This window comes from Daucus carota, chromosome 8, assembly GCF_001625215.2.
Source record: "Daucus carota subsp. sativus chromosome 8, DH1 v3.0, whole genome shotgun sequence".
Taxonomy (NCBI): Eukaryota; Viridiplantae; Streptophyta; class Magnoliopsida; order Apiales; family Apiaceae; genus Daucus; species Daucus carota.
In genome coordinates this window covers 20,586,239-20,598,277 of record NC_030388.2, presented here as the reverse complement: position 1 = coordinate 20,598,277, position 12,039 = coordinate 20,586,239, and the positions used below count along the sequence as shown (strand labels likewise).

Below are 12,039 nucleotides of genomic sequence, written 5' to 3'. Positions count from 1 at the left end.
ATATCTAAGAATATGAAATTATTTTAAAAGTCATGTTGTATTCAAAAACTAATGATGAATTTTTTCTTGAACTTTTTTAATATATTGATTTTGTAAGATTATTTATTATAGTTTATGTTTTTAGAAGTCTATCCATAATTGACTAGTTTTTAAATAATGGTGCTTAAATTCTAAAAATTCTACAATAATTTTATAATATTTTATCTAGAATTTACTATACTTCCATCGTATAATATCAAAGTACAATTATACCTTACATATGATCCATCAAAATTAATAGATTATTATTAATTCATTAATATCCTGATTAAATATACCTCCTAAGTATCTTTGCAACATAAATGACTCTCATTATTTGATCATGGTATTTTTATAAAACCCCTTATACTTCCCGGCCGCAAAACAATAGAACTGAGTTGCATTTTGTGGCTCTTTAAACTGAGTGACATCGTGGCTCTTTGTTTACTAAAACAAGGAGTTTGTGGTTTTCTTCATAATTAGAAGCATTTATGAAAAGTTAAGAGTATCAATTTTTTTTATTCACAAATTCACTTTTTTCTAAACAGTTTGATTACTAATAAGTCTTAATTTGTTCCTCTCTTCTACTCGAGTTATTTAATTTTACATTTTTCACTAGAAATATCACAAATTTCATTTTAAATTTTATCAATATATTACTTTTTAATATGATATTCTGAAATCAAAACTATTTTAAATAATTGTTTGATTTCTGCTTTAGAAGTACATCAGCAGTTTTAAACCGTATTTCTTAACAAACTTTTGATAAATTTAACTGTTTAAGCCGGTATCTACGTAGTTGGGCAAATTGCTGTGTTGTCTATAAAAATGCTTGTAAAAAAGTTCTGTTTCAGATATCAGTTTGGTAAATTTTTTGATACGTGCTTATTTTGAATTATAATATAAAAAAATATTTTTACCAGGTTTGATAGTGATATCTGTAACAGCCTGCAAAAGCTGAAAATCAAATTTTTCCTAAAAACAGTTTTTCAGTTAAAATATGTTGTTCGAAAGAGCTGATTTTAGATTTACTAAACAATTTTACATTTTTTTTGATAACAAATTGTTGTTGCTATCTGCAAAAACTAACGGCAAACAGATCTGGACAGGCCATGGGGTGAGTTTGGTTGATTTGTTACAGTATGTATAATAATATAATATTTGTATCTGGCTTCTAGATTTGCTGTCTTAGTGATCAACTAATAAGGTTTCAGTGATTAAGCAAGGGGGACTAATATATTAATAAATTTCGTGTGAGCACGATCGGATAGCCCAGTGGTTAAGGGTTTATCCTCTGTCGTCCCAGGTCATGGGTTCGACTCTGGCTCACCCCGAGAATATCTTCGAACAGATACTCACTTTGTAAGGCTATAAGTCATATTAGTCAAAAAAAAAATCAATTTCGTGTGGGCAAATGCCGCAAAACCAATATAATAATACACGATCATCGCTGTGAAGAAGACGGCTAAATATTTTTGGGTGTTTGGCTGTGACTTAAAATCCGACTTCTAGATTTTTTGGTTAGAAGCACGTATATATACCATTTGTGTAAAAAGTCAAAAAATATTGAAGTTGAGAATGTTAACTTCTGTTTTGCAGCTTCATTTCTTTCCTAAACACTTTAATCTTGGTTCTAACTTTTACTTCAGTTTTTTATTTTAAATGACAAACACTTATTTTAAATTCACCCAAACAGCCCCTTTGTTTAACAAGTACACCTCATCGGTAGACATGATAATTGATTAATATAAGGGGTTTTTAGTATATATTCAACTCCAAAATTTTTTTTCTTTACAAAACATTTTTTCAAATGTTTAAAAAAAATACCAAACTTTTGAAATATCTGTAAAAAAAAATAATGTATGCAACTGAATGCAATTACACGCAATTATACTTGCAATCAGATGCAATCATGGTTGTGACCGGGATTAATTAACTGAATTGTATATGATTGCACCTAGTTGCGGCGTGTGTTTTTGTAAATATTTTCTAAAAGTTAGTATTCTTACAAATATATTAAAAAGATATTAATATTACAATTTTTTTTAAAGTAGTATATTTGATAAATCCTTTCGATATAACTAGTGATATTATTTTTTATTCAAAAAAATGCAATTTCATCCGTGTTTAAAAAATTCTAAAATCCCACTATGAAAAAAAGTTATCGATTAAATTTTAATTTGACCAAAAAGATTTTCGATTTATTCAAAAATTTCCATAAACCCTCCATCGATAATTTAATTACAGTTCTGATTTCCCATTTCCAAATTATACGATTATGATTTTTATACAATTTTAATATATATATATATATATGCATATAATTTTACGATATCTATACTTGTGCATTATTTGGCGACTCAACTGTGTTCATGTCACTCCCGAGTCAGCATCCACGACATTCTTGGCGGTGCGCCTGGTGTCTTTGTTTCAAGGGCTCACATGCACTTGAGTTAGTCCACATCTTAAGTTGTTGACACGTTCACATCAACCTCTCTTTTCTTCAACCAAATAATTCAGCTTAATGTACTCTAATTAAACAACACTTAATCATCATTCAACTCATTGTTTTGGAAAGTAAGTACACTTAAATGGACCCATGCACTTGGTCGTCCTTAACCATCACGACAACGTCTCAAGTCGTGGATTACAAGTGGCTCCAACTCACTCACCTTTCCTTCTCAAATCTCAATCAATCAATCAGTTTTGGAGAAGTGATTACCAGGTACCATGTGTGTCTATGTGTTTGTGGCAATTGAACTTTACACTTCCCATAATCCCATCCATGACGCTTTCACGTTTTGCCCAACCGGATGTTTAAAATTATAATTTTTATTTTTTTCTGAATTATAATATCTATTATTTCTTACTCAAAATTAAAATTCTGAAAACATTTTTTCTGAATATAGTGTCAAAACACGTTAACATATGTGACAAAAGTTAAACTTCATATATAAAAAACCAATGAAGTTTAATCTCTCCGTGACCTGAGTTATTTACCTTTGTTGGGTATGGGCTCTCCACGCATTTGAGATTTCCTATAAAATATAATTTTATAAGTTATTTTAAGTTTTTTTGAGTGAAATTAAATGTTTAAATAATTATAATAATATTTTGAAATAAGTTATAAACTTATATTCTTTATACATCTTAAAATATATGTTAAGTAATATAAAAAATTGATTTAATATGGAGATTCACTGCCAACAAATACCAAAAAGAAAATTTTACCAAGCAGATTACGCGTCTAAACTTGAATTGTATTTATTCTCTCGCATTTGTTTTTTTATTTAAACTTGAGAACTCAGGCTTGACAAACGCTTAATTTATTTACAGTCCTTGGTATCAAACATTAGAGTTAAATATTTCAGTAACCATGTAACATTCGGCCAGTCAAAAGACCAGTATTTGGATTTCGCCGAGTGTACTGTACAAAACTAGGTACAGACAATTTTCTAAAGCTTTTGCTTGGTACACCAACCAACCAAACATGTGTTCCAGTTTTGAGTCGTGTTTGTAGTAGACTAGTAGTTAGCACGTACCTTTCTTCGCCAACGTTGGTTTAGTATGTTACAAATTCTCATGGTTAACTGCTTAAAAAAAAGTCTTTATATATGTATCTTTCTATGAAAAAATATTTGGAAATGTCTATTCTTTCTTATTGCACAATATATATGATCATATTTTAACAAAAATCACTAGAATATAAATTAAATACATATATCAACTATACCGAAACCCGAATTTTTTTGGATTGGAAACCCGAACCCAAAATCTGAAAATATCTATCATTATAAACATTCCAAGCACTCAATTATGGAGCACTAGGAAGAGATAGAATTTTGATATTTTAACTTCAATCATTATGTCACATATCAGTTTGGTTTATATATGTATGATTAATATTTAATTAATCAATCCAACTAATAATATTTCTCATTAAAAAATATCTTATTCACAACATTACCTTTTTGAATTATGCTATAATTTAATTTTATTGAATTTAATTATTAGTCAATTTTTAGGTTAAAGATAAATATATGTCCCAAAAGTTATACAATAATATATATATATATATATATATATATATATATATATATATATATATATAATATGCAATATATAAAATTGTGTGTGTGTATATATAATATTATATATGTGGGTTTTTTTGGGTTTCGGGTTCTAATCAAATTTTGAGCGGATTTCGGATCGGTATACTCTAATATCAAAATTCAAATTCAAAAAATTTCGAGTTTGAAAATTAAATCCATATCCAAAATATCGGATTCGGTAAATCCAAAATTTCAGTTTTGAATCGGATATTTTGTCATCCTTACTAACTTCATCTTCATATCTCTCTTCCCCCAACCTGACCACTGCTACCACACTCGCCATCCATACCCATCCATGTCAAAGTCCCTTATTTCACCACAATCCTCATAAGTTCAGCCCCTTCGTCTCTTCGCCATCACATTATCGTCATTTTTCCACCATCATACTTTTGTCATTTCCTTTTCCTCTCTCCTGATCTTATTCCGACAACCTCTTTCTCAATTTTTTGAATGACTAGAACTCTGTCATGAATTTTAAAATTGTTAAAGCTTCGATATAATTATAAAAATCAATGATTTCTACTGTACAAATTGGTGATATTCGCTTTGGAAAATGGTGATTTTCACTTTGAAAAGTAGTGATTTGTGTTAAAAAAAAATTGTGATTTCTACATCAAACGTCCTGTGATTTATAAAATTGTTATGCATGTTGATTATGTTGTAAAATATAATCTTTAGCTTATCGAATGTTTAAGGATAGTGTAGAAAATAGTGTAGAAAAAAAAAATCAAATTTGAAACTACTAGATCATATTTTATCCAATTTTGAAGAATAAGCACTTCAAGGCTATGCTGAAATTAGGATTCCAAGGAACTTAACTCTCTCAATAAGTATATATTTTATAATTTTACTAATCTAAGTTATAATATATCTACATATTGGGAATTTTAATTTCTTTGTATAAATATATTTATTTTTGTATGTAAAAGTTGTTTGGATATTTGTTTCTGATATTTTAAAAGTGATGAAATATATCTTAAAAAGGACGTCAAAATATAAGAACTGTATAAAAAGAAAATTTATAAATATTGTCTATATTTCACTTATTTTCTTTATAATTTTGAGCTTTTATTCAATCATATTACATATGATATTATACTAAAATATTTATTAGTTAAAAGATAAATAAGAAAATTGATGTTTAATTTATCACAATCAAATGGTTCACATCAACTATATATAAAGATATATAAAACATTAATAGTTGGATAAATTGAATCTGTAAGATATTATGTAAGTTTTGTCAAACCACATATTTAGATTGTTAAAATAGAATTTACGTTCATACATAAAATTATAGACAACAAGTGAGTATGGTTGGAGTGTGTTTTTTGATGCAGTTAGTTATACTTTTTATTTTTATTATGCTAAGTATTTTATCTTAGCTAAGGGATTATTTGTATGGTTAAAGAATAAAGATGCTTTAAAGTAATATACTACTATTCCCTTCGTCTCTTAATACTTTTTATTTTTGTGTTTTTCATGTTTGTCAACACACAATTTTAATCGTTAATTACTTCAATTTCGTATTAGCATATTATATAAAAATTTTATCGTATTGAAATACTCTAAATATGAATTCAACAAAATCACTAACAGCAAAAAAGAAACGGACTGAGTACTATTTTACAAGGGGTTGTTTGTTTCCCGGCTAACAACAAGGGAGGAAAAATAGGTGGGTAGTTACCTTGTTAGGCACGTCTTTTTGGTACTCATCAAACTCTATAAATACCCTCCTATTTTCCTTCCTCTTTTTTCCCTTCTTTCCTTCTTCCTCTCTCATTTACTCTCTCTCTCCAGGGCTTTTTCTCTCCCTTCCCTCATTTGCCTGCCGTAGTTTTTTAAGGTAACAAGTTTTTCATAATATATTATTTTTCCTTCTCTAGAATTCTATACATGTAAGTTTAATCTTATGGTTCATTTCTTGAGCTGGGATCTTATGGCTTATGATGATTTGAATAACTATGTGTTTTTATGGATTGTATCTGATAGAAGGGTAGATTTTTGTTGATTGCACAGTAAAAATCTATCTTTTAATGTTGTTATCATATAGATTCTTGAATTAATTAAATTAATTTGCTAATTAGTTTGGTACTTTTTGATTCATAGATTCTCATTTTTTTGTTGAGATCAAGATTCTGTATTGTTTAATTATGTCCTTTCTTTTCTGTAGTTCTGTAAAAGATCTGTACTTTAGACATGCAAAGTTGTGAACTTTTTGTCTATCACTATTTTGTTTCTGCTTGACTTTGCCTCTCTGTAGTGAGTTATACATATGATAATTGATAGTGAGTGGTCTTTTTCCCAATTGAATACTGTTTATTTTATGATTTCTAGTTGGTACCCCATGTGAGTACTGTTGTTATATGAATTTATATTATATTTGATATTGGATTATGACTGAATATTGTTGATTAAGAATATACTATTTTGTCGGTTGCTGTAAAATATATAGAAGATGTTGAAATTTTAATAGGCTGTCTTGGTAAATTTTGTATTTGGCTTTACCAAGAGAGGATAGTAAGGACCATAGGATTCTGTGTTGCGAAAGTTGCGCCTTCCTTAAAGCATCTATTTATGGTGTTTAAGTTGATCTCCTAGATGCTCTATTGTACTTGATGCATTAAATTTTGGATTCTATAGCTGAATTTTATCGTTTTTTAACCAAAAGTGGATGGCTATGGTTTTCCAGAGATATAATTAGTTACAGAGTTTATTTTGTTTATGAGGACAACTTGCCCAAATTTGTGCTAGATTTTCTAAGCTGAAACTGTACTTATTTAGCTGAAAGGGATAAATGTCCTCTCCAGTTCCATAATTTGCTTAAAAGTGTGTTAGTAGTAAATCTAGTATAATGTTACAGAATCCTTTCTTCCGGATCTGCTCTGTTGGGTTTCTGATTTGGGATTATATCTAATCGAGGCTAAGATGTTTGGTGCCTTGTTGTTTGGTACTCGTTAAAACAAAAGTGAACAAGTTATGAACCTAAAGTTATCGCCAAATTTGTAGAGCAATTTTGTAAATGCATCTCCTTGAACTTCCATAAGAAGGATATGTAAAAATTGATTTACTAAATCAATTAATTTTTCCCCATAAACTAGAATTAAATGTAAATTTCTGTCAAAAAAAGCAGAAGAAAAAAGATGTAAAATATCTTTGCTTGGCTCTATGAGTTGGTAGTCGATTAGAAGTAAGCTGTAATTTATGTGCATGAGAATCTGGGTTGTGTAAATACCTACTTTTATTTCATATCTATACAGTACCCTGGATGAGTGTGGAATAAAAGGAATCATATCTTTGAAGTCATACATTGAATAAAGAGTATTATGTAACAGTTTCGAAATACATTTGGTTTCTGTGCCAGAACTTTGTTCCTGATATGTTGGTGATTACTTATTACTTTGCATACCTTGATGTGGAAACTGAGGATTTCATTAAATTGCATGTTCTGTACACTTAGTCAACGAAGTTCTGTGGACTGATAGATAAAAGAATTCGGGAACAAATCAATTGTAACTCGTATCTTTTTGTATGTTCCGGTCTTCATTTGGTTTAGTTACTTGTCAGTGTATATAATATTCTTGAAGATAGCAAAATTATTTTATAACACCACCAGAATTTTAATATTAAAAATATCTGTTCAACTTCATGGTTTCTTCCCTTTTATATTTCCAGAATAAGCAAAGCGTGCAGTTAGTTTCTTTTGCTGGTTACAAAGGATACATTGACCAGGACAATTGGGAGTTTCAACAAATAATGCTTTATTGCTTTGTATAGATGCAATATAACTCTGGAGATGAGGTCTTTTTAATTATTTTTTTTATTTTTCACTGTTTAGGGGCTTCTTATATGCTAACAAGAACAATTTTTACTAATATGTACATTGTATTATCAGAGGGTTGGTATTACATACTTGATGGACTTCTCTCCAAGTAGCAGTGACAAAAAAACATTGAAGAGGTGGTTTTTCATTGACAAGAGGGTTGGTTAGAGGTTTTCTCAGTTCTTCATATATCTTCCAAAAAAGACGCCGTCAAATATTAACAGCTTATTATAGTTATCCTTGGAAGTTTTCTTCATTCTATGGATTTGAAAACAACCAAAGCATCCCCTGTCCTTGCCGATCCTTCAGCTCCTATAAGCAAGTCCAGACTAGGCATGCATTCTAGTCTGATGCCTTATTCGCAGACGGGAACATCATTTCCTTCGACCATACTGACTATACCAAGAAAGAAACCGGCAAAGCTTGATGATGTTGGTTCCAATGGTTGGCTTGAAGCTATGAAGTCATCGTCACCTCCTCGCAAGAAGATACTAAAAGATCCCTTTGCTGGGGTTTCTTCAGATGATGGCGAGTGTGCCTACCACTCATGGAAGGTTTGCTGCTACCCTTTTATGCTACTTCTCTAAATATGTAGATTATATCGTGCAATTTCTCATGCACATTTTTTCCAGGCTTCGTTTTATATACTGTATTCTGATCTCTTCATTCATTCCAACTTCCAGCTGAAGTTCCCGTCTGCCCTTTTCTCTTTTGAGAAAATTGTAGACTATGCCAGAGATAAGAAGATAGTTATGTTTCTAGATTATGATGGTACACTCTCTCCTATAGTAGATGACCCTGATCGTGCTTTCATGTCTGCTGATGTAAGTAGTGAATTATTTTCCTCGCATTCCACATAATATTATAACCAGTGGTATATGCATAATGATGTCAACCTTTTCCTCTGCCAGATGCGTTGTGCTGTTAAGAATGTTGCAAAGCATTTTCCAACAGCAATTATAAGCGGAAGAAGGCGTGACATGGTAGTTGAAATATTTTTTTAGGTCCTATTAAGGCTCTAAATCTTTGAGTATTTAGTCTCTGTACTGCACTGTTGCGCACATTGATTATATTCGTTGTGCAAAGTATCTAATTACTGAGCTGAAATTCCAGGTCTCTGAGTTGGTAGGACTAACAGAACTCTACTACGCTGGTAGTCATGGTTTGGACATTAAATTCCCTGTTAGAGACATACTTACAGCATCCATCGACCATCCAAATATGGAAAAATTCTCTGACCAGCAGGTTTGAGATTTATGCCAAGTATTTCGCATATAATGCAGTATAATTTTGAGTCTTACATTTGTTAAATATACAACATGGTCTCTTAGTTATCCTGGTTAATGCCTGCAGGACAAGGAGGTTAATCTCTTCCAGCCTGCTAGAGAGTTTTTGCCCATGATTGATGAGGTGAGCTACTATACATCAAGCAATCCTGTAGCATATTTTTAGAAAGTAATTCCATTCATAAGTATAACAGTGTGGTAAAACCTGTTTTTGTCTTTTAACCTTCAGGTTTTTAGAACCCTTGTCAAAATTACTAGTGACATAACTGGTGCATTAGTTGAGAATCACAAATTTTGTGCATCTGTACACTATCGTAACGTAGATGAGAAGGTGAAGAGTGCTCAACTACTCATAATTACATGTTTATTTGTTAGCACCTATTCTAGTTCACCTGTTTACTTGTCCTAAAGTAGTTCTCGTTGTCTTTTACCCTATGATATACAGAGTTGGGCGACAGTTGCACAGCGTGTGCATGATGTATTAAAAGATTACCCTCGGTTACGATTAACTCACGGGCGGAAGGTAATTACTTAGTAAATGGATTTATAATAATGTTTCCATTTTCACTTTTTGTCTGTTTAATCTTATTTCCATTTAAGCTTATATGTGCTGGGATTTGTGTAATCCCCATAGGTATTAGAAGTTCGCCCTGTGATTGACTGGAATAAAGGGAAAGCTGTTGAGTTTTTGCTTGAATCAATGAGTAAGTTATATTTAGTCCCATTCCAATTGTTGTGCGATCAAGTTCCCCTTTTTGGTGTTACTTCTATTTGGGATTATATCTGATGAACATGATAATTAATCTAGCAGATCTCGGTAACAGTGAAGAAGTGCTTCCTATATACATTGGAGATGACAGGACGGATGAAGATGCATTCAAGGTATATGACAGCTTATTTGAAGAGAAATTTTCCGTTTGTGTATTATATTTTTTCTTGTACATAATGATGAGCGGGATTGTAACTTATTGATGGCTCCTGGACTAGGTATTAAGACAAGGTAACAGGGGTTATGGCATTCTTGTCTCTTCTGTTCCAAAAGAGAGCAACGCCTTCTTCTCGCTCAAGGATACTGAGGAGGTAAGCAATGTTTTTTTTTTTTTATACTTTGGATGTTCTTATTATCTCGTTATCTTCCAAGTAACTTTCAGCTTTGCTTTGTTTGCGAAACATATTGGCTGATTAAAGGGTGTACTCTATAATATATAGGTGAAGAAATTCCTCAAGTCCCTTGTGCGGTGGAAGGAGAAGAGTATGTTGTAGGTGTGTTGTCGTGTTGATGCAATGGAAGGAAAGTTGGCTACGAGATAATGTTAGGATAGTTGCAGAATAATAGATGTGCTTATTTTGTTAGTTCTATAATAAAGCAGTAAAGTCTTTGAAACTTTCCTTGTGAACTGCTTGGATTGTTTTAATCTATCAGATGAATTTGGAAGATAAGTTGTACTTTCTAGTTTCTATAGATGAATCTGCTTTAAGTCTTTTATTTCTTTTTCAGAATTAAATTATAAGCCTTTCTATTGCTCTTCGAAAGAGGATCCCCGGAACAGAAGCTAGTTGCCAAAAATATCACCTGATAGATCCTTGGGGTAATGTAAATGTGCAGATCATGGGAGATGGGAACTGATAACGCCAAATCCCGAATCCCGGTCTGGACCTTCCTCCTCCGCCGTGGATGGTTGTTGTGAGGTGTCGCTGCTGGAAGGGCACCTACAAAACAACGCCGGAGGGGGGTTTGGGCCTCCCGGTCTGGACCTTCCTCCTCCGCCGTGGGTGGTTGTTGGTGGTTGTTGTGAGGTGTCGCTGCTGGAAGGGCATCCACAAAACAACGCTGGAGGGGGGTTTGGGCCGGCGGGCGCTTCCGGCGGGAGAATAAGAGTAGGCTTTGAAAGAGATACGACTAGAAAGTGAGGTATCTATGTGTGTGGAAGGGTGGTGTATGGTGGCTGTTTGTGGTGGCTGGGTGGTTTCGTGTTTATGTGTTTGCTGAGTGCTCAGGTGTGTGTAAAATATAAGTGTGAAGAAGAATGTAATCCCTAAATCCTTCTTCTGTGTGCTATTTATAGGCCAAAGATTAGGGTTTAAGGGGACGTACCTTGGATCCTGGTCCTACACGTGTAGGGGTTGGATCCCCTACACGTGTCCAGGTGTCAGCGCGAGAATAATCTTTTGGAATGTTCCCTTGCTCGTCTCTATTGCTTATTAGTTGACCGTTGTGTGTGGTCCTTATCATGTCAGTCTGTGCCTCGTACAGTGTTGTGTCGGTTTGGCCTTGTTCGGGTCTCCGGATGACTGGCGTCTTCCCTATACTTGGGCTCCAAACCAGGTCCAGGTCGGTATTCACCAGTCCGCGACTGGCAGGCTTCGGGGGTAGTACTGAAGTAAGGTACGCGGATTCTATTGATCCGGATTACATCCTATCAGGACCTTTCCCATGCACACCGAAAAATCAAACATAATTTTTTCCGTAAAAACCTAGGTATACATGCTAAGCATGAGAAATTGAACGAAATGAAACTAAATTGAACAAAAATGAAACTAAATTATAAATAAATGACAGCAAGTGTGAGTTGAATATAACAATGCAGATATTTATGAAGTCACAAGAACAAGTACCCACTGCCTCACACTAGCGAGAAATATTTAGAAGGGATAAACGTAAAATACACGAATCAACTAATTCTATTGCAATTATAATATCAAAAGGTGTATCTTACTATCTTGCTATAGGTGGTGTGGCCTAAGTTCAATATCTCAGCATCCTGGCCTATATATGCTGAGGTCGGGTTACCTTATTATT

At 32.5% G+C, this 12,039-nt stretch overlaps 1 protein-coding gene across 3 annotated transcripts; it reads left to right on the top strand.

Moving 5' to 3' along the window:
* The first annotated feature begins 5,839 nt into the window (after positions 1-5,839).
* On the top strand, positions 5,840-10,725 carry LOC108197493 (probable trehalose-phosphate phosphatase F). Of its 3 annotated transcripts, XM_017365127.2 has the most exons (13): positions 5,840-5,976; positions 7,806-7,931; positions 8,026-8,507; positions 8,637-8,777; positions 8,865-8,936; positions 9,067-9,198; positions 9,307-9,363; positions 9,469-9,570; positions 9,685-9,762; positions 9,874-9,943; positions 10,051-10,121; positions 10,227-10,319; positions 10,449-10,725. In XM_017365127.2, exons 3-13 carry the CDS (start codon positions 8,214-8,216, stop codon positions 10,500-10,502), a joined length of 1,164 nt encoding a protein of 387 aa, XP_017220616.1. In that variant the 5' UTR covers positions 5,840-5,976; positions 7,806-7,931; positions 8,026-8,213; the 3' UTR covers positions 10,503-10,725. The 3 variants fall into 3 exon arrangements, with proteins under 3 accessions (XP_017220616.1, XP_017220615.1, XP_063938483.1); XM_017365126.2 differs by lacking the exons at positions 5,840-5,976; positions 7,806-7,931 and having other exon boundaries at positions 8,069-8,507; positions 10,048-10,121; XM_064082413.1 differs by lacking the exons at positions 5,840-5,976; positions 7,806-7,931; positions 9,469-9,570 and having other exon boundaries at positions 8,069-8,507; positions 10,048-10,121.
* The last annotated feature ends 1,314 nt before the right edge of the window (positions 10,726-12,039 follow it).

Excerpts from the sequence above, each read along its gene's own strand:
- LOC108197493 (XM_017365126.2), top strand. The coding sequence starts at position 8,214 with ATGGATTTGAAAACAACCAAAGCATCCCCTGTCCTTGCCGATCCTTCA. Across the intron at positions 9,364-9,468 it reads TTTTGCCCATGATTGATGAG|GTTTTTAGAACCCTTGTCAA; the intron begins GTGAGCTACTAT and ends TTTAACCTTCAG. Across the intron at positions 9,763-9,873 it reads GATTAACTCACGGGCGGAAG|GTATTAGAAGTTCGCCCTGT; the intron begins GTAATTACTTAG and ends TAATCCCCATAG.